General features: G+C 43.4%; 1 protein-coding gene across 1 annotated transcript; it reads right to left on the bottom strand.

The window, feature by feature from the left end:
• Positions 1-205: 205 nt before the first annotated feature.
• On the bottom strand, positions 206-20,995 carry LOC126544964 (copper chaperone for superoxide dismutase-like). The gene is made up of 6 exons (XM_050192548.2): positions 20,809-20,995; positions 20,257-20,461; positions 10,319-10,502; positions 5,355-5,409; positions 2,918-3,078; positions 206-1,312 (listed from the first exon to the last, which is right to left on the bottom strand). The coding sequence occupies exons 1-6, from the start codon at positions 20,842-20,844 to the stop codon at positions 1,186-1,188; spliced, it is 768 nt and encodes a 255-aa protein (XP_050048505.1). The 5' UTR covers positions 20,845-20,995; the 3' UTR covers positions 206-1,185.
• Between the last annotated feature and the right edge of the window lie 948 nt (positions 20,996-21,943).

Here is a 21,943-nt window from a genome sequence, read left to right as displayed (position 1 = left end):
GAAAATTTAAGTACAAGAGTGTTTCTTTTTTTTTTTTTACATTCTACACCCCTCAATTGCGGCTTGGAATTCAAACCCGCGACCTATTGCTTAGCCACGGTGACCCATTGAGTCACCGTGAACGGTGGCAAATGCAATAACAAAACATGATCGATGCAGGTGCTTATGACAACCATTTATGTAACAAGAACATGTGACACGTACGTAACAAAAAAATATCACTTTATTGTCATTTGAAATGACGTGCAGCAGCAGCAATAAAGCTTTGCGGTATAAATGCAATGTATGTGCAAAACATCATTTATACTACAGAATCTCTAGACGGAATGCACATAGAAAAGGCGCCATGCATAAGACGCAACGCATGTTATCGGTAATCAGTGGGAAACATCCATTATGTTTGTTCACCGGCTCTTAGAAGCTTGGTCCAGGTCAAGCGCACAGTGCAAACTCAGCTTGTAGTCGAAGCCGAATCCAGCCAGACCTCAATATAACGAAAACTCATTTTACAATATTTTATATTTGATGAATTGCTTTCGTTTTTCCCACACGTGGAGCCTGATGTATTGAAAACCCCGAAGCAATGAAGTGAGCTTGACGTCTCCCTCGATTTAACGAAGTTATGAGGGGCAACTATGGTGAAATTATTAGTACACCAAGTTTCACTTCAGATGACAGACACCACTGATCCCCTTACAAGGTTTGCTGCTCTTATGAAGAAACACAAGACATGCTCAAGGGGCTCACTCTCTAAATGAGTACAAATTAGGATCGTTTTTTTGCTTTTGAAAAAATTATGACGTTATCCACAGGAGTGTTTTTGACTCAATGAAGTCCCTGATTCAAGGGCCCCGTCAACATCATTAAATCAAGGTCTAACAGTATACATAAAAATTCAAGTCCCGAAACTTTTAGAAGGATTCATTATATGCGAATTCGACGTATCAATAGTCGTCTGTAAGCTGTGCAATATCACACACCGATAGTTGGCTGGTCACGCCACAGAGGAAATTTTTGTTATTCTTCTGAGAATAGTAACTATAGTCTTTGCATTAATCTCGGTGACACCGTCCCCTGAATGCAAATACCAACTCTGCATAGAAACTGGGTTTGATCTGCACCAATGCAGAACCAGCAAGGATAAACGACCCACAGGAAGTGATGTCACCACTTGTACGAGCTCGCTCAGGCTTCGTGCTTCTTAACGTTGGGCAGGGTTCGCTCATCCCAGACGCTGACTCCGTCGCAGGCACAGATTCTCTTTGGGTTTTGGGCCACGCCTGAGGCTCTTGCGATGATGCCACAGGCAAGGCTGCAGAGTAATATAATTATGCCACTCACACTCGGAAGCCGCATCAAACAGTCTTTGTTCGCTTATCGATGCTGCAACTCTCGTCTCGGGCCACAGCAGATGCGATAAATACATGTGTGGGCATAACAAGATAGCACAACGATATTGAGAAAGCAAACTAGTCTTGCACTAGTCTGGTGTGCCACATAGAGCGTGCTAGGAGAGCCTATCAGAAGAACCAAGACAGAGATTTTCATGCAATTGTGGGTATAGCGAAAATGCTTCAGCTCACAATAGCTGGGAGTAACACAATCTCTTCACCATAAGGGCAGCTCTATTGCAATGTGCTCAAACAGCATCCTGCATTGATGAAGTCCTTGCTCAGGAACTTTCTTTCCTTTATTTTCTACATTCGCAGGACCACGCCCATGTTTATAATAGGCAAGCTATGGCTTCTACTCTAACGCTACATTACCGATTAGTCAGATACCTCTGTAACGAAGTTCTAGGAAACTACAAAATTCTTCGTTGTAAAGGACGTGCACCGTACGGCTCCCAATAGAGATGGCAATGCCTATTCAACAAAAAGACAACCTTGAATTAACCTGAAGGGAGGCTTAGTGAAAAAAGTTGCTAATTTTTTTGCACACACTTCGTCTGACAGTATGTGTGCCTGCAGCCAACCCTATTGCACCAAGGTTCACAGCTTGCTATGCAGCGAAACACAGGAGCTACACAAGGTAAAGCTGCCGATCATGGATTGCTGCTACTGCCCCCCTTGCCTGCAATATCCTTGGTACACTTACAGGAACTTCGTAACTGCTGCCTTCATTGACATTCGCTTCCTTTCCACCTTAGATCACTTTCAAGACATTGTCAGTCATCACGACATCATCATGTTGTCATCGACTGCAATGTGATGATGTACAAGTTGCATACGAATTGATTAATTGCAGCAGGACTGTAACACTAGCTGACATTGGTACGCTTGTCAAGTGTGCTGCAAGTGTTGTTAAAAATTAAATTATGGGGTTTAACGTGCCAAAACCACTTTCTGATTATGAGTGGAGGACTCCGGAAATTTCGACCACCTGGGGTTCTTTATCGTGCACCTAAATCTAAGTACACGGGTGTTTTCGCATTTAGCCCCCATAGAAATGCGGCCGCCGCGGCCGGGATTCGATCCCGCAACCTCGTGTTTAGCAGCCCAACACCATAGCCACTGAGCAACCACAGCGGGTGCTAGTGTTGTTGTTAGCGCTAATGCAGAGTGCAGCTAAGTACCTGCAGAGGGCACAGAACGTGGCGATTGCTGTAAATCAACAAATGAACCATTGGGGCACCTAAATTTCATCGTTGTACAGGCAAATTCATTATAGTGATTTTCGTTCTAGAAGCGTTGTCAGTACAAATTAAAGATAGGAAATTCGTCCTGGACATAATCCTTTGTTATACAAGTTATATTTCATTGTACAGACGTTGAAATGTAATTGGTTAATTCCTTTCTTTTTTTGAATTCACAAGACCGCACAGATGATTACACAGGCCAACCCCAGCTTCCACCTCCAATGACTGATTGATTGATTGATTCATTCATTCATTTCTTACAAGTGTTTCAAAACGTACCGAGAGCAGCCCTCATCCTTAGTGTGGGATTTGTTGGAGGATTCAGAACAGACAACCAAAGACCTGCCGATGATGTCCCAGACCTTCACAATGTCATTGGTTCTTCGAAAGACGCTCCGGCCATTGCTGTCAACGTCTATTTCACCAAGGCTACCATATCTCTGGGAAAAAAAGGAAGTAAGAAAAAGAAGGCTATTCAGAGAAGTAATGTGAGAACTGCTGCAACAAATGTATCACCACAGTAAAAAGATTTGAAAGCTTCGATTTGTACATTCAACTTATGGAGACAATGATGTGAGCTCGCTGCGTTATGTCAGACACAATTAGTACACCAATCCTGGCAAAAACTGAAATGTGTTGTGGACTGGGATACAACTGTATCAATACATGAGCGCAGCTAGTTTCTCAATCTGATGTCCAACTATCTTTATAGCACACTGTGTGCTCGGGCTGTTTAAATATTCAGCTTTTTGCCAGATCTCATGGTGCATAAGCTTCTGACACCCTACTCTGCATTCAATAAATTTCTACTCCTACTCCACTCAATTTTGCAACTTCTTTTCTGGAATTGCCTTCACAACAGCTCTATGCCCTTGACAATCTGAACAAAATGCATTCAGTGTAATGCTTTTTTTTATCTTTGTGTAAAAAAAGAAGTAATTGAGTGCAAGGTCTGGTGAGTATGAATGGCCCAACAAGTTACTCGTTTCCAGGCCAAAAGAACTACTCAACAAACGGTGCCATGAATGCAGATTATCACAGTGCTAACATCACATACTGGGCTAGTACCTTGTTTTTTTTGTTGTCATTGTCCAACATGAATATATTTTTCAAATGCAACAAATTCTCTGTTGAAAGTCAGTGCTTGTCCTTGTCTCGTCTTTGTATTATGTCCCAAGTCGCACTGCTATGTTTTGGATCAAGCAGGTAAGCAGTGACTACCGACTTCCCCCTCCTCAGTAAACCATTTAAGCCCATTTGTACCAGCTTCATGTCAGGTTGTCAACTCTCGAGTGGACAAATTAAGACAGGGGTAGGGGCTGGTGACAATCCTGTCAGTCTGCATGTACAAAAAAGTTGCACAACTGCTTTTACTCCTAGCACATTGCAATTCGCACCGTGAAAGATGCCATTATTGCCTGTATAACACAGCTACCAGTATAGATAGAGGTACTGCGAACAGTTAGGATGTGCAACAGAACTGGAACGATGACAAAAATAAAATTAACTGCTTTTATGTTCATCAGAGAAGAATGTGCTATCAAGATGTCAAGTACTACAAAAAGGAAATCTAGCTTATTGTTATACAGTAGAAATAATCAAAAGTCGGGACATTTGGCTATCTAGACTGGGTCAAATTGGGACTCGCGTCTTTTACCTCAAACGTCTTGACTGTCCCACTAACCTCTAGACGGTTGGCAACTAAAGTTTTGTGGACATATGCGATAACTGCTTCTTCGAGAATGGGAGGTGGTGGTTCAAACACCATCCAATGTAATATAAGCCCATCACCAGTGAAACTGTAGTTAAGTGAAGATATGTGCCTGAGTCCCCTAAACGTCTGAAAAAGTCATACTAAGAACCAGTCATGCAGCTACACTAACATTTAATGCATTTCCCTCCCACTCTTGCCCAGTTTAGCAAGAAATTTGACACCATTGTTTTCACTTCCCCAATTCCAGCACGCACACACACACACACACACACACACACACACACACACACACACACACACACACACACAAACAAACAAACAAACAAACAAACAGTGCATGCCATTCAGAACCAACCTACCACACATGTGAGCTCTACAATTTTAACAATTGGAAAACTGCATATGTGCACTATGTTTCAAAACTCATACGAAGTGAGCACCTGGATTTCAGGATATGCTGACTGTTATGTCACCTATGGAGAACACGAATTAACTGTAAAATGCCCTTTTTTGAGCACGACAAGATATCAACAAGTGCTGTAAGCAAGGTGAAATAAACAGTATTCCCAATTGGTACCGTTTCTTTTCAGTCATATTAGCCACTTAAAGAACATTTAACACAGAGCCTGTGTTGTGTTCTTCCTTCAGTCCTCGTTTTTTGCGCGGTGCAAACATGTCGATTTCAGCAGGCAATGAGTAAGAGTGACCTTGACCCAAGTTTGAAGTAGTTACGAAACTAGTATATCTGAAGAACTCTGCCACACATCAATCATATCACCGCTGTGAGACACTAAAATAAAGAGGTGATGAAATCTGACAGAAGCACTCGTGCAGTATAGTGCTGCCTTCAGCGCCACACAGTGGCGAGTTCATGAAATTCATTGCAGGACCTTGCACGCTCAAAATATTCTCCACAGTTCGGTCTACATTTGTACGCAAGCGAATGCACTGCAAGTCCTGCCTGAATGGGCTTCACAACAGTAATGCCATATTGTAACTTACCCTAGGCTTCTTGTGATCTTCTGTGATGGGATGGGGGTCATAAACATCACCGGTGCTGAAAATAAGCAACAAAACTTCAATAACTTGGTAAAAAACGAGTGGTGTCCATGACCTTTTATATATTTGTTTCCTTCAAGCAATAGAGATACAATTCACAAGCATTGAGCGAACGTCGAAAACTAGTGTGGATCTGCATGAGTACATGTTGGACAGCAGCTAGATCAATATTTAACGATCAGGACAACCAGCATGCAAGACAATTAACTATGCAAGTGAAAAAAAAAAAAGATATATATCAAAACACACCATACTTATTCACTCATTCATTCCGAATAGAATGAATGAGTGAATAAATGATTGTGTAAGCATATTAAAAGAAACATCTGCACATTTATTCATCTATGTTAATAATTTTTGCTTGTCCTAATAATCAGATGAAAAGACCACTTTGTAACCTCTAAAAGAATTATTTTGGTTATACATATAAGATGTACTGTGAGGCATTAACCTCTAAGAATATCCAATATATGTATATGCACTAACCATATATGTATAAAATATACTCTATATATGAGTAGATATGGTTAAATGAAATAGTTAGGAACATATGCATTGCACATAGAAACACAAATTTGATGAAATCAACCTCCATCTTGACACAGCGCCCCAGGAGGCATAGCTTATAAAGGTACCAACGACCACCATGACAAATTTTTTTCACATCCTCTAGAAGTTGGTATTCCACCTCCCAACCTCTTCTTGAGGAACTACACTGAATCTTCTACCTTGCACTATGCTGAATATCAGCGAATTTCAGTTGGGAATGGAAAGCAACGTTCCATGTTCATGCCAAATATGTTTTTGTGAGAAAACAAAAAAAAAAATCCATGAAGTTGGAGACTTCAGGTAGTTTAAACGTAGACGGCCCAAGGTTGAAGAAAAGCGAACGTTAAAAAAGCCTTTCACATCAGCGATTACATTAGTAGAGAGCTCATAAAAGCGAGACCGTGAGAAAATGTTGATACAGCAGTAGAGGAGTTCCCACAATTAAAAGCCCTAGGAGTCGTTGCAACAGCAATAGATAACGCAGAAACACAATGACTCCAGATAGTGAGATTAGCAGACGTGACAGGGGGCACCTTGCTTCGTTGATGCGAGTGAACGGCAGCAGGTAAGTGTCCCATTTACTGGGCTATCAAGACACGCAGACGTCACATGCTTCATTCCTGGCTGGGGCCCTTGCTTCCCAATGCACGGAAATTTTATGCATGGAACAAAGCATGCCAGTAAAAAAGTGCGATTCCCCACAAATGTATTTTTCCCTTGTATAGCCAGCTATGACCTGCCGATAGTTTGCAGCCTGTAATGAATGAATGAATGAATGAATGAATGAATAAACTGTTATGGGTGTCTGGTCATAGGGCTCCCAGCCTCAAGTTTGCAGACAGGCGCCAACACCACTCTTTTCACTAGCAGACAATGACATCAACATGTATCAGGCAGCCGGCACTGAGAGACACTCACAATGCTCATGATGCCCACAATCCTTGCAAAATTGCTCCTTGCGTTGTCATCGCTTCGTGATGGTTCTGCGGTAAGGTAGCCAAGGAGCCCCATACTGTTGTGTGGTGAAGTGCCACAACAGTGACAAAAACACCCGAGGCTTGCAGTCATCTGTCATGTTCTACTGTTTCCTGAGTAAATGGTGTGAAACGGAGCACAGGCAGGCATGTACGGATAACTGCCGTGTACTGAATCAAATAAGTTGGAATGCAAAAGCTTGCGATTTATTACTTAATGCTTGCTGTTATATGTGGCAATGTTCTTGCTTTGCTTTGTAGCTCAGTCATAACAGTCTGCTCCTGATGAGAATATCACCACAGCTTTACTTCAACATGCTTTGAGTGATGCATCGAGCATCAGCTGATTTGCGTGTGCAACAGACTTCGTGCTTTCTTATGTTTGACAGCGCCGCTTGATCGATAACATTTTTATAGTAGCAAGTTGGAAGCAGTTCAGTGCTTTAGTACAGGTGTGTAATTTGGCAGCTTATTTGTCAAATGAATGTGGACCATACTGTGTGGCATCTTCACTCCACGAGTTGGGTTAACATTGCAAGAAGAAAGCGGCAGTTTGTATCGCTTTGGCTCTCAGCCATTCTTTTAATGCCGGTGCAACAGGGGCATTTCTCATCACAGTAAAGCCCGATACAGACCAAATTTTTCTGTCACGATTAAAAAATGGTAGCTGTTGCCCAGTTCAACAATCTGGATAGTGCTGGTTGAGCTCACTCAGTGTTAGGGTGCAGATGACAGCCTACAATCATGATCTACAGGATCTGGACCATGCAAAATTGTGCTTGAAAGTGCCCATGTAGAAGCACCTGAACCGGACTCGACTCGACAGCGATCCAAAGTACCTGAGTGACAGGGGTATAAATTCATCATGGGTTTCGACAACTCAGAGACGTCACAGTCATGTTGCGTGAAACAACAGTAAAATTTTCTCTCTTGGTACTTGTGAAGCAGCTTTCCATGTGAGTTTCTTAACGCTTTTTCATTGTTTGACAAATCATTTGCCTTTCTTCATTTTTGACTTTCGCATGCAGTGACATCACATCACACCACGCCACTCAGTGCATCTGTGCGAAGCTGCCGCTCCTGCCGACAATCAGAGGTGGAATCCAGAGGAGGCTGGGTCTATAGCCCCTTTTTCCTATCACTATTGTTACTGAGTGTTTGTGACAGCTGTTTGCAAGAGGGTATCAAGTGTTAGAGTTCCCTCTTTTTTTTCTGCTACTACAATGGTTTCATATTTTCACCTCGGTTTTGCTGAGCACTGAAAATGTTTTCTATGCTGATTTTTTACTAAACGTGACTGCTGACCCGATGTGCACAGTCAACATCAAAAGTTTACGTGGTGCAGGTTCCCCAAAAGAGCTCTAAATCCAAGCAGTTTTGCTATACAAGCTGTCGAAAAGTAGACCGGAGTGCTGTCCCTATATACTAACTGCACACTTCGACTCTGAATTCTAGGCTGCATGCAGACGTTATGAAAATTGAATCTTTTAAATGCGTAATCATTTCTATGCCTACCCAATGAGGAAACGTGCCCGTCCATACGTCCGTATAATGATGCCCATGCCAGAGCACCAAAATATTTTACTACAATACTTGTTCCTATGAAGCAGTTTTGGCTTCGGTATCTGCGAGCTGCATATGTAATGATACGTTGGCTCGCAGCCTTCCCGCAATTTCTTACGGCTGCCTTGTGCGAGCACAGCCTGAAGAAAGGCACATGAGGCACTGGTTTAATTCTTCGTGAGCAATGTTGTCATGCCTAGTATTACTGCTACATGAAATCAGCAAAGTTGGCGTTGTGTCATGACATCACGACAACGTTGAATAACCCCAGTTCAGGCATATCAACATAAAGGAAGGAAACATACTACAAGAGAGTAGCATTATGTTGTACAGCCTTGGAAAGTGAACTCTACATGAAGCCACTCCTTTTGCCTTTTCCCTTGCAGTGCAGGCCTGACAGCTGAGACTCTGAGACTCAGCCTACTGGGCAAGAATGTTTGATTCCCGATAGATTTGAATAAATGTGTACTTAGGCTGCGTTGCTGTAGCTCTGCCAGCAGAGCGGCAGCACTATAACTTACTTCATGCTCTGACATGACGATCACATGCTGGGCCTATTCGTCTAGGTTCAATCACACTGTGCAATGCTCTGTCCTAGTTCTTTCTTTCTCTCGTGCATATCAAGAGCAAGTGTAGTATTGTATAAAATATATTTTGTGTGGTTTGCCTATGTTCATACTTGCTAAAGATCATCCATTTGCAGGTGACAAGATTGCATTAGAGCTCAAAATTATATGTCAGCACTCCTTCAAAGAGTTGAAGCTACATATTTCGACAGAATTACCTTTCTGGTTAGGAAAATTGATTAGGACTTTGAGACCTACTAAAAACTGCACATTGCCACCTCCAAAGAATACCCCCTGAAGAAGGAGCCAAATGGGTTCCGAAACGTCGGCCTAATAAATTCCCTTATTTGGCTGGAGTCACTGTCAATGTCCTAATCCTTAAAAGAGAAATTAAAGAGAAACAATAAATCAGTTTAAACTGATAAAGCATTCTTAGAAAACTCTATTCACATTATTTTCATGGTCACAGGTTGATTAGAAGACAAAATAAAGGTCAAAGTATCAATTCTTGAGTTTCCTGCCGAAGCCCCAGTACCAGCACATCAGTGTGACGTCACAGATTTCAAAGTATCTTGTTGTATTTGGGCTGGAGTGACTCAGTAAAAGTTATTGAAGCTTGCTAACTTCTGTCTAGGATACACTATAATCCATCCTTACTGATAAAAAATCAATTAGGCCCAAACAGATGGTGTCAAAATTAATGGCGTCAAGGTGAACTGGTGGAGAAAGTTGGACAGTTTCGCCACCTGTCTATAATTTTCCTTTTTTTTTTCTTTGCTTATCATGCCTCCTCTAGAAGTATAAAGTGGCTTGTTTGGATTTTTTGGAAGAACGACACCTCTTGTACTTCTTGCCTTTGCCTTTGCACACTAAGCACAGCCTCGAGGGATTTTGCTAATAGTAGTCAGTGGTATGCTGATAAAAATGAGCCAACTCAGAAGCCTGTAGGAACATTGGTATGGCTTTCACTTCGCTACGGTTGCAACAATAGAGGAGAGTCTGGCGAGCAGCAAGCTTTTCATCATTTTGCCATAAACTTCTGCTGAAAGTGTTAACAGCTACGTCCATCTACTGTGCAAAAACCAAAGCAACTAGAAAACAGCCTGCAGAGCGCTGCCTTCTAGGAAAAACTTGGGAAGACATCTGCTTTAACGTTGGCGGGTGCTGCGCCAGCTTTCTGCACTTTGGCCTCCTCTGGCCTGGCCAGCTGAGCACGAACTGCGGAAGTGAATGGGGTTAGGAAGTTCCTGCTTACCTTTCGCAGCCATTCGAGAGATCACCCAGTTCATGGATGCGTAGCCGGTGTGTCTGCCCTTGCTTGAGGCCATCAATGACTCCGTCAATGATGCATGCTCCGTCGGTGCCTTGGGTAAAGCGCACCACTCCCATAATTCCAGAATGTCCGAAGACCTCGGAGACAGCAGCAGCAACACTTGGAGCTGGACAGAGGAGATGTTCGACATGTTTCTAACTTCTTTTTTTTCCCCACTTGCACCAACTGAATTACTTTCATCCATTTCAGTTCAGAGGGTACCCATTTCTCAGTCAACACAGACTGACCTGAGCAAACTTGAATTGAATGGAAGATTTCATTATTCTTTAGCTCCGCTTTGCTGCGTACTAAGGTTAGCTATGACAGTATAGAATGCTTTACGTAGAGGCAGGAACACAGGCAGGAACAGTGGCAATGGATACATTTTCTAAGTGCTCTATATACATGTGATGAAACTGTGGTGATTAATGACCCTTAAAAACAATGCAACAACAACCCGGATTTGCTGTGGCTGTTTCTAAGCTTTCAATACCATTGAGGAGACACATTTCCCCACTCCATGCTTGAACTGAGTATTGAGTATTTTAGATTTGGCTGGATTAGGTCTGATCGGCATAAAATACCTAAGAAAGCTCAGCTTTTCCGATGGCATTGTTCTGTTCAGCAATACCGAAATGAAGACCTTAAGCCACAAAGTCTAGGATTGGGTTTCGAGATTAATATACCAAAGATTGTGGTAATAATCAATAGATTTGCAAGACAACACGAGTTTATTGATTCATAGTCAGCTTATTGAAGCTGTGCAGCCGTGCGTTTATTTAGACTGTTTTATACTCTCAGGAGACCTGGATCACAAGAAGGAAATCTCTAGACAAATAAAAATACGCTAATGTGCATACAGCAGGTGTTTCCATTCATGAATCGCAGTTTACCCCTTTCTTTGACAAGTATAAAATCACAGTATTTTAACCAAAGTTTTGCCGACCGAGCGTCTGCTACCCCTTCTTCATGTGGACTCTCCTGTGGTTTAGCACCTATGGCAATCACTCTCACATAAACAATACTGTGGTCTTGCATTTCTGTAAGGCTACTTGGCCAACGCTGCGCAAGTGAAACCACGCCAACCAAGTGCCGGACGCCCTTTCTTCACTTGGATGTTTATGTAAACACCCCTGTGGTGGCAACCCAGCAACAACAGTGCATCCTATTGATATCCTGTGGACATCCACTGCCAGGACATGGGATATCCTAGGAGTGCGTCAAATACATCCTGCAGACGTCCACTGGCCAAACTTTCCATGTCCTGCAGACATCCCTTGCATATCTGTGAGGAACATCATGGGGACATGCTGCATACATTTTACGAACCTAGACAGGGCCTTTTGCATAGTGTTTGCTATTATTGAGAGTTTTAGAATTGGGGGCCCAAGGCTCTGGGTCCCCAGGCCGCGTTGTGTTGGTTGCTCTTGGGTTTAGAGGAGCAGCAGAGCTTGAGGATTGGGTCGAAAGCAGACAGCGTTGGGTTGAGCGCTCGGGGCGCCGCAGTGTGGAAAATAGAAAGGTGCTTGAAAGCAAAAAAAAAAAAAAAGAACCTCTTTCCTTACAAGGGAAAACGAACAGAATGCATTTTTGAGCAAAAAGAGCGAACAATAAAATGTAAGAAACGTAGTCACTGTGTTAGTACCGGTTAGTATTTCGAATTAGGTGTGCAATTATAAGCCAAGCAAAGCCAATCGAAGCCAAGTGTTCTTAGTTCGTGTTTTCTTGTGACGCACTGCGAAGCTGCAAGTTCACCCGCGTGAAATGGCAAAAATCAGTCGACGTACAGAAAGTTTGCTCTGCAACCATCTGCTGTACGCTGATTTGAGTTGGGCTGGCATCGAAGACCTCTTTCTACCATTGCCAGAAGCGACTTACCGACGACATGGCCGGCGGCAGTATACGTCATGCAAAGGATGGCTCGACGTCGGAAGTATTGAAGATGACGTCTTTCAGAGAATGTTCCGTTTTGAGAAGGCAAATATTGATGAATTGTTATCTGCTCTCTTAATCCCCAATACGATTGAGAGCATTCAGGGAGTACAAGTATCCGGTAAAGAAGCTCTCCTGATTGCCCTTCAGCGACTCGCATATCCTAACAGGCGGTGTGATTTAGAAGACGTTTTCAGACAACATACCTCCGTGATGTCCAGCATAGTTGCCTCTGTTTTCGGCCACTTTGAGACGACCTTCTTTTACCTCCCGTCATTCACAAATCATCGTTGGCTGAACCTCGCCAACATCGCTCTGTTTTCTGAGGTACATACACGCTGTTGCATTAAGGTTAAAACATGTACGTTATTGCAATTAGGTTAGCAACTGTAGCCGTCGTAGGATATCTGTAAAAATAATGTTTCTAACCTTGGCTTTTTGTTTAATTCGCTATGAAAGCTTTTGATAGACTGCCGTTAAAATGGAAGTGTACAGACGGCGTTTTAACTCGTTTCCTCTGACACATGCCATACGAACTAGGAAAGTCACCTATGGTGTGTGTACTTTCGTGTTATGCATTTTCCAGTACAAGCAAGTGTGACGCGCCTGTTGCCCTAGTTGTTGAAATCTTTTTAGTAGAGCAATATTGCAATAAATACTGCGGCAACAATAATCTACATTCTGAATTGCAGGCTGTACATGATCGAGGTGCACCTTTGACTAACTGCTGGGGTTTCATCGATGGAACTGCCCGACCGATCTGCCGACCAACGTACAACCAGCGAATGTACTTCTCCGGGCACAAACAGGAGCATGTTGTCAAATATCAGGCCATTATGTGTGCCAACGGCATCGTCTACGACCTTGCCAGCCCATATTTAGGCCACAGGCATGATGCAGGTAAATCAAAGGCCCCTCATTTCTTCGTTCCCAGCCACATTGTTCACACACTTGCGATATGATTGGCCAGAAAGATAATTACACACATGTATTGAGTGCAGTTTCTGCAAAGCACATTTTAAGCACAACTGTTTTTGACATGTGACTTCATAAATAATAATTCGACTTTAATATTAAGGCGGTGCCTCAGTAAGAACACATTACTAACGAATGCACTGCTCCTAAATCTAACCACTTTGAAACAGCAAGGTGCAACATTCTGTGGCTCATTAGGTTCATTCCTAATTGTTTCTCTTTTGCAGGAATACTTCGGGAAAGCGGACTGTATGAGAAGCTTCTCCAGCTGATGCAGGGCAATATGTTCACTACATACAGTGATCCTGAGTACCCCCTCCGCCCTCTGCTCATGCAGCCATATGCTGGTTCACATTTCAATGAACAGCAGCAAGAATTCAATACTGCCATGAGCACTGTAAAGCAGTCAGTAGAATGTGGATTCGGCAAGACGATCAGTCTGTTTGCCTTCTTGGACTACAAAAAAAAAAAAAGATCAGAAAGCCTTTCTCCAGAATGTGCCACAAATGTACAAAGTAGCGACAATTTTAACCAACTGCCACACTTGCCTTTATGGCAACCAAGTGGCAATTTTCTTTCACCTTTGTCCTCCTTCTCTGAAAGAATACCTTGTGTTACATAACAGCTGAGAGAGAAAAGCTAGTATGAATATTGTTTATTTGTCCTATTGATGCAATAAATGAACTTTGGCTCATGCGGACTAAACAGTTTGAAGCTGTAGCGTAACCAAAATGCGATTAAGTTGCTGGAGCAGGAAGCTTTCCAAATGTACAATGTTCACAAATACACATCCTTTCTGTGAATAACCAAAACATTTAATTTCCTTTATTAGCCAACACTTCCTTCAAAACATCAAGCAGAGCGTTTTGTTGTGCCATAAACATATTTCTTTCTGCTTCGCGTTCCCTGTGTACTGCAGCACGCTCTTCTCTTTGAAGCCTCCTTTCTTCAGTGCGATCTTCCACTTGGGCTTTCCATTCAGCAATATGTTGCTGTAGTTTCGCCTGCTCGTATAACAGTTTCTTTTCTTCAAGCTCCAGGCGCCGCTCTTCTAGTGCGGCATCTCTCTCTCTAGTTGACTGTTCAAACCACAGCCTTCGCTCAAAAAATGCAAGGATGGCTCCAGAAGGAGGATTGGCAGCTGTAATTGAAAGCACACAATTGTTACATATGACTCTTCGAACAGCTCATAAAAAGTATAAGACGCCCTAAAGTGTGTTAACTTAAGTAATCAAGTTCCCTTTAACGCTCACCCTTCGACATTAAAAGTTTACCTGCACATTATCATGGAGCCCAATATCCCGCATGGAGTCAGAAAAGCGGAACTGTGAGTTATAAGTGCACTCATGGACTACTTTTCAAAATGTGTACGGGCTAATTATGAACACATGACCAAATGACTGTTTCCTGCAGCATCAAATTATTCTGAATAACATCATAAAGGTGACCTGTGAGACATTAAATTATGAGGGAAAAAGGCACACACTGATGATTTGTATAAGGCAGCACAGATATTCAGTGCAGAATGCTCCACACAGAGACACACACACACAAAAGGCGTTCCACTTAAAGGCGTTCGCAACGGCCGGTAGATCGCAAAAAGCGCAATAGCACTTGCACGACCTTCTTCTGCTATGTTAGTTGCCTTCAATGTTGTAGAATCCTTTTTTCGGATAGCAGTTGGTCGTCCAGTTGGTCAAGTTCGTGGCGAAGGCATTCCCTCTGTGGACTGTACTGCAGGCAGGCGCATAGTGCATGTTTCTTTCTTTTTCTTTTTATGCGAAGCATATTACTAGAGCTAAACCCAGCTCCTCAGGCGCGGCGGTGTCACCTTTAATGACCTTTAGTGACCCCATGCCATACCACGTGACACCGTGACGTCACGACAGAGGAGAAACGGAGCTCCAACTCGCGCCGTCGCTCGCGGCGTCGCCTTCAAGGTTGACCACGTGACACCGTGACGTCACGACAGAGGAGAAACGGGGCTCCAACTCGCGGCGGTATATAAGCAGCTGCGCTTGTTTCTAGGTGGCTTTGGCTCAACTTTTGCAAGATGGGCTGGGTGGGAATCGAACCAGGGTCTCCGGAGTGTGAGACAGAGACGCTACCACTGAGCCACGAGTATGATGCTTCAAAGTGGTACAAAAGCGCCTCTAGTGAATGCGGTGTTGCCTTAGAAACGAGCTGTTTCTAAGGCTCAGGCATGCATCGCTTGCACAGGCGCACATTTCGTTGCCGCGCCGAACGCTGCGTTGCTCGACGCTCACCGCGTCCAATGCGGGGCGCGTAGTCGCTGCGCCGTAGCCAATTGTCTTACACCCCTTGGCGGGTCGACGGGAACGCTGTCGCGTTCCACTCTTGAAGGCGAAGCAGAGTAACGCACGAGTTGTTTCTTCGTCTAGCCGAACCAAATATAGCCAAGCAACAGCAGTTCACCAGGCTAAACAGTGGTTCAACAACTAAAATAAAGGCTAGTATGCTTCGCATCCTGGGTTTAACCTTAGCTAAGCCACAGCCATTTTTTTTTAGCGTTTTCCTCTTTGTCATCTTTCTAAACCTTATCGCCCATCCCCAGTGTAGGGTAGCAAATCGGAGACTCATATCTGGTTAACCTCTCTGCCTTTCCTCTTCATTCTCTCTCTCTCTCTCTCCACACAGAGGAGAAAATTATGAGTTGCCTGCCTCTTTTCCTTTGCTGGGTGCTGCTCCTGGCGTGCATACGATTGCTGGGCTGGGCGTTGGATGGTGGAACCATATTCCTCCTTCCTCCTTGTGCCAAACTACTCGTATCGGGACTGGACTGTGGTCCAGGTGACTCGGTGCCATTTGGGAGGCTCAAGACTGGAGGTTGCGGCTGGCTGTCTTGGGGTAGTGGAGAGGTGGCGTCTCCTCATGGGCTGCTCGGGTTGGTGCATATTATTACGCTTTGTGCACTTGGAGGCGTCGCATCTACATAATTGTCATTGTATATGCTATTCATAATTTGTGATGCCTCTGTGGGCTGAAAATCTTTCATGCCTGCAAGGAAACCGAAAGTATGATTAACATTTCACATTGGTTTAGTATTCGTGTAGTCATAAGTCCCTAACCTTCGAATCAGTTAAGGTAAATCGTACTGGATGCAGTAGCTAAACAAACGTTTATTATATACAAACTGATCCTTTGCAGGATACATGCTGCTGCTTAACAAAATGCTACAACATGCTATTAGATACAAGCATATTACAGCATCACACTTCTCGTTTCATCTTCATTATTTGATTGAAAAACATGCATTACCGTCCTCTTCTGCATTTTCCATTTAGGCATAATGAGCTGCTGCTGCTGTATCCCTTGTTTGGGCTGCAACTAATTGCTCAATATTTGCAGTTCTGCGGTCAGTTGGAGTCGCTGGTTGTGTGTCGGGCTGCATTCAAGCAACTACCTTTTTCAAGGTGGTTCCTCTGATGACATACCCAAATTCCTTTGCGAGAGCTAAAATTTCTGTCAGAAGCTGCTCTTTTTCAGCATACTGTTCCTCAGTTCCCGACTTGCAATAACAGAAAATTAGCTTCCTATGTTTTCTGTACGTCACACACTTTATTTAAACTTGTTTCAGTATTGTGTTAACCCTTTAGGAGTCACGGACATAATATATGGCACTGCAAACAAGTCTCAAATGGTCGATGCCGTTATTTACGGTACTATCTGGATGTTTCAAATACATGCCAATTTTTCAACTCTTTTTCTAACCCTTGGTAGTACCTTGCAGGGATACAATAAATATTTTCCTGACGCCTTCAGCCTTGTGTTTAACTTCCATGGTTTGTTTACGCCGGCGCGTTGACTACTGCCGATGTATCAAATGCCGTTGACTACTGCCGATTAGTGTCAAATTCGTCTCGCGGGCGGTTTCCCTTTGTTGTGCTGGCAGAAGCTGATATCTTACTGGTTTCTAATCCTTTAAAGGGTGACTGCTCAACACTCACTCGTTTATTGTCCATAGGGGCGTGATTACAGCTGTTCAGAGGTGGGCGCCAGCATATACAAGTTCCCTCGCCGCGAGTACCTACACATGGCAGGGGAAGCGGATTCGCGTTACTCTCGCAAGATCACGTAGGCAGCATATCGAAGGCAAGTAAACATTACATAAGGGTAAGCAAAGCACACAGCTAACCTGCACCTACTGCAAGTGGAAGAAGTTGTGCAATAAATATGTACTTACTTTTTCAGATTTGCAGTATCCTTGTGCAAAAACTGTGCCATAAGCAACTCGCAGTGGTTGTGTATTGACTGCAGCGAAAACGTCTTGCTTGTTGCCTATACAAGATTTTTCGCAACCTGCGGCCACAGCCTGACCTCTTGAAAGGGATTCGTTCCGAGTATTTCTCGCAATATGCAGAGATCATCGTCTGTAGTAAAGTGCGAGCGTGCGTACGAAGTTCTCGGAGCAGTCATGCTTGGCACCTGAGAGACAACGGCTTTGGATGGCTGCGGCTCGTTCGGCTCTCTTGGCTATCTCGCGATATCTCGTCACCCGTGAGGGCGGGCCAAGACAGCTTGGGGGCCCACGCTAGCTTTCAATTTTTGGGTCTTGGGTTAAAGTGAACGCAAGAACCCGAGACTGGCTTGGGTTCCGTGCATGTGTACTGGTGGCCCACAATTTTCTTGGGTCCCCAAGCCACTTGGGCCCCCAATTCTAAAACTTTCTAATGTCTCTTACAGTCACAGCGCACGCTGTTTGACAGATAGAATGGGCAGAGCACGCATGCATAAAAGAGCAGAAACATTGTGTGCACAAGTTACACGTGCGTGCATGTATGCAAAAGTGCAGCATACTCCTCATTCTTCCAGGCCTTCTGCGAAGTGCAAGTGGCTCACTGAACTAACTGATGTTTTCAATGTAAATTGCCGCAGAATATTCACAAAGTATGACACATGCAAGCTGTCGACATGATAGCTGTGGACTGTAATTCGAACATGTGAGAAAACATAATTCCATTTGGAGAAAACTGAAAGAAAAAGCCTCTTGAACAAATATTTATGTGTAAGTTGATAAGGTCCATGTGTGATAGCCTTGGGGCATCCATGGCAGATTATCCAAAAAAGATTCACACGCAATATCTTTAGGATGTCCGTGGTAGGACACCCAAAATTGGACGTCCGGCATATGTCCTATCTGTGTCCGAACCAGTGAACAGACATTGGGAAATAATTCGGATGTCCTGGACGGAGTGCTTTCACTGGGAAGCCACTTGTCTGAAGCTGTGTATTGTGCACTTTGCTATTAATGCAGAAATTAGAGTTGGTGTTGAAGAGAGTGGTTGTGCATCTTTTTTGCTTTCTAAAGTGTGCGAGGTGCCTTTCCAAAGGCACTGCTCGTGTCAGTATATTCTCATGACGAGACACATGGAGCTGGTTGATTGTGCCGTATCCATGGCCACTGTCGCCAGGCCACCTTATTAAGCTTTCTGTGGTAATGACCATCCTGATCAATTTTTTTTTTGTACAGTATTCTACCAGTAGTACCCCATGTAGTTGAGACTTGGGTGCTTGAGAGGACACTAAGAACTGCACAACAGGCAGACAAGCAGAAAGCAGTATGTGCAACATTCTAAGACCGGAAGAGCAGTATGAATTTGTGAGAAAACTAGTGTGGGTAGCCCATATATTAGTTGACATGAGAAGGAAGGAGTGGAATTAGGCAGTTCACTAGACTAGCAGAATGGCTGCTACTGAAGAAGAAACACAGCTTAGGACAACACTGAATGAGGTGGCGTCATGAGATTAGCCTCTTCGGGAGGTGGGTGCACAATTGTGCATGCTAAGGTAGTACACAACAAGCAAAAGCACCGATGAAAATAATGTTTAAAATATGTTGTATACATCTTGAAACCCTTATGATTGGAAATGTGCTGCAAGTTTGAATAATATGCGTGAAGTAGCTTAGTAAGACTTATAAGGAGCCAACAAACATTGACACCAAGGGCAACATAAGGGAAATTACTTGTGCTTAATAAGTGAAATAAAGAAATTATAAATTAATGGAAATGAAAGTGAAAACAGTTACTGAATAGTCGCTTTCTCTCAATTTTTATGTGTTATACACAGCATTTAGTTGTTTTGCCCTGGTATCCTTGGTAAAATATGCGAGGCATGATGTTTATATTTATCTGAAGTACAAAGCAATGTTCCAAGTGACGAGCAATCTATGTTTATTCTGTGTATGTTCATTACAGCATTTGTAGAAAGTTTCTCGTTGAAGCATTCCAGGGTGTCATACTGCCGCTAATTGATATGTTTCCCAGACAGCATGAGAAAATATTGAAATTCCATGAAAATAGTGATAATTTTAATTTGAAACACAATGTGTTGCAAAACTTTCACTTTCCTGCTTTAAATGCAAGTGTTCCAGATAATTACTAAGTGCCCGTCTTGCCATGTGTTTTCATGCATCATACGAGATGCACAAAATGACAAATTAAATGACAACTTATTGGAAATGAAAGCGGATGAAAAAACAACTTGCCGCAGGTGGGGAACAATCTGAAAGCGTGAGATTATTCCCCACCTGCGGCAAGTTGTTTTTTCATCCGCTTTCAATTGCATTAATTGATAATTTCTTTAATTCAATTAGTAAGAAGCAGTAATTTCCCGTGTTGTCCTTGGTGCCTTCGCTTGTTGGTTTCTTACGATATGAGTAATAAAAATCGGGCCCCTCGGTTATCTCCTTTCTTTTCATTCGTGTGTGTGTGTGTGTGTGGAGAGGGGGGGGGAGGTCAGATCGTTTGCGGTTTGACCCCCCCCCCCCCCCTCCACACACACACTCGAGAAATGGTACGCCACTGCCAGGCCAATACAGCATTTCAGCACAGAGTTACCGACACACCATTGTCATTGCCGACTGCTCATGCACGACAACTACTCGCATGCGCATTCGCGGCCATCGGTACTCTTAACCGGCGTATGACAAGCATGAATACGATTCGACGTACCCGTAGAGGAGCCGTATCCTTTGAGCACGGCTATCTTTCCGGTGCTCTTGATGGCTTCCTGGACCTTGGTGAACGGAATGTCGGTCTCCACGACGACACTCTGTTTCTCCACGTCGATCATCATGTTGCGTACGCCGATCTTCTCCAGCGACTCGCGCACTTTGGCTCCGCATCCGCCGCACGTCATGTTGACGTCGAATTCAAGCTGAACGTGGGAATGTGAGCGACGCATTACGGATACCGCACGATAAATCCCTGTCCAAACCTGAAACCGAACACTTCTAACAAGAAAAATATTTTGCGAACTACCGGCTAAATTTCTTTCGAGCGATTCTGCCGGCAGAACAGCCACAACCAACGAAAAACACTTCTCTGCTTCTAGTAAGCTGGAAAGTCGCTAAACTACACAGTAGTCGCTGATAAGCTAATCGTCAGATGTTCACGACATCGCGTTAATTTATCTATTCGAACTAACACTTATCTGAGCGCTGCAGCACATCGCAAGACAGGGACGGAGCACAAAAAATAACATTTCCGGTAAGGCAAAGTTACCTTTGATTTGCCATCCGTGAGGCTGTCAGTGGCCATTTTGATGTCCGCGCAGAAGACAAATGTGTGCTTATGGCTTTTAATTCGCGTGATCCCAATGTTTATGGTAAATAACTGAAGAAATCTACGAAAACCTACGTACGATTGAGGAATTTAGCTGCATATCGGCCGCCATAACCGGCCCAGCCCATTCGTGGTAAGTAAGCCGCCTTATCGTATCGTAGTCGAGTGAAAAAGAAGCTCGCATTCACTGCCTAATTACTTGAAAAAATATTGTTTTGTAATATTTATGTGAATTCTTTATTAGTACTTAACTCATACTATTGAAGATTTAGTTATGTTTGTTTCTTTGGGATAACATTGGGGAGGGGGGTGGAGGGGTTCAGTTTCGGTTGCGATCGCGGGCTGCGATTACAACTTGCACGCATCCAACTTTATGCACCCCATTTTAGCCACAAAGAAATTACAAACGCCCTCAAAATGTTTCCAAAATGCATTTAAAAACTGGGCAATGCTAAAAGTAAAGTACTGAGCAGCAAATTGGCCAAGTGAAATAAATTACTAAGCAGGAATCATTAGTCTTGGTGTATCGACCTAGCTGCCGCATAATCTGATCACCGGTTCCGCAGCATATCAAATTTTGCCCACAATGCTCGTAGTCCATCGGGTCTTTAGCTCGCTGACAAATGAAGTTTTGCTCTCAAACAACGCGCTTAAATCTCGACACTGGCCTCACTTATTTGTAATAATTAAACTAAAAAAATATCGCGTGAATGCTGAGCTTCGAGTGGGACTTGTCAATCAGGAGGCAAAAGGGAGCAACAAAATAACGGCACTATCAGATGTCGAAATCGTTAGGCACTGGCACCGCGGCGAAAGATTACCTACCTCATTCGAAAGAGGCAACGAAAGGATCGAAACTATAAAAGGACGTAGGCCTAGCTATATATATCTAGACCACATGTGTTTACTGGTTAACCAGTTGGATACCAGTCTACTTCAGCTGGTTGACCAGTTGGGGACCAGTTAGCTTCAATTGGACGACCATATATGTTCAACTGGTTGACCAGTTAGGCACCATTTAGACTCAATTGGATGGCATCTGTGTTCAACTCGTTAACCAATTTGGCACCATGTT

The sequence above is a fragment of the Dermacentor andersoni genome, chromosome 10 (assembly GCF_023375885.2).
Source record: "Dermacentor andersoni chromosome 10, qqDerAnde1_hic_scaffold, whole genome shotgun sequence".
NCBI lineage: Eukaryota > Metazoa > Arthropoda > Arachnida > Ixodida > Ixodidae > Dermacentor > Dermacentor andersoni.
This window is presented reverse-complemented; position numbering and strand designations above follow the sequence as displayed.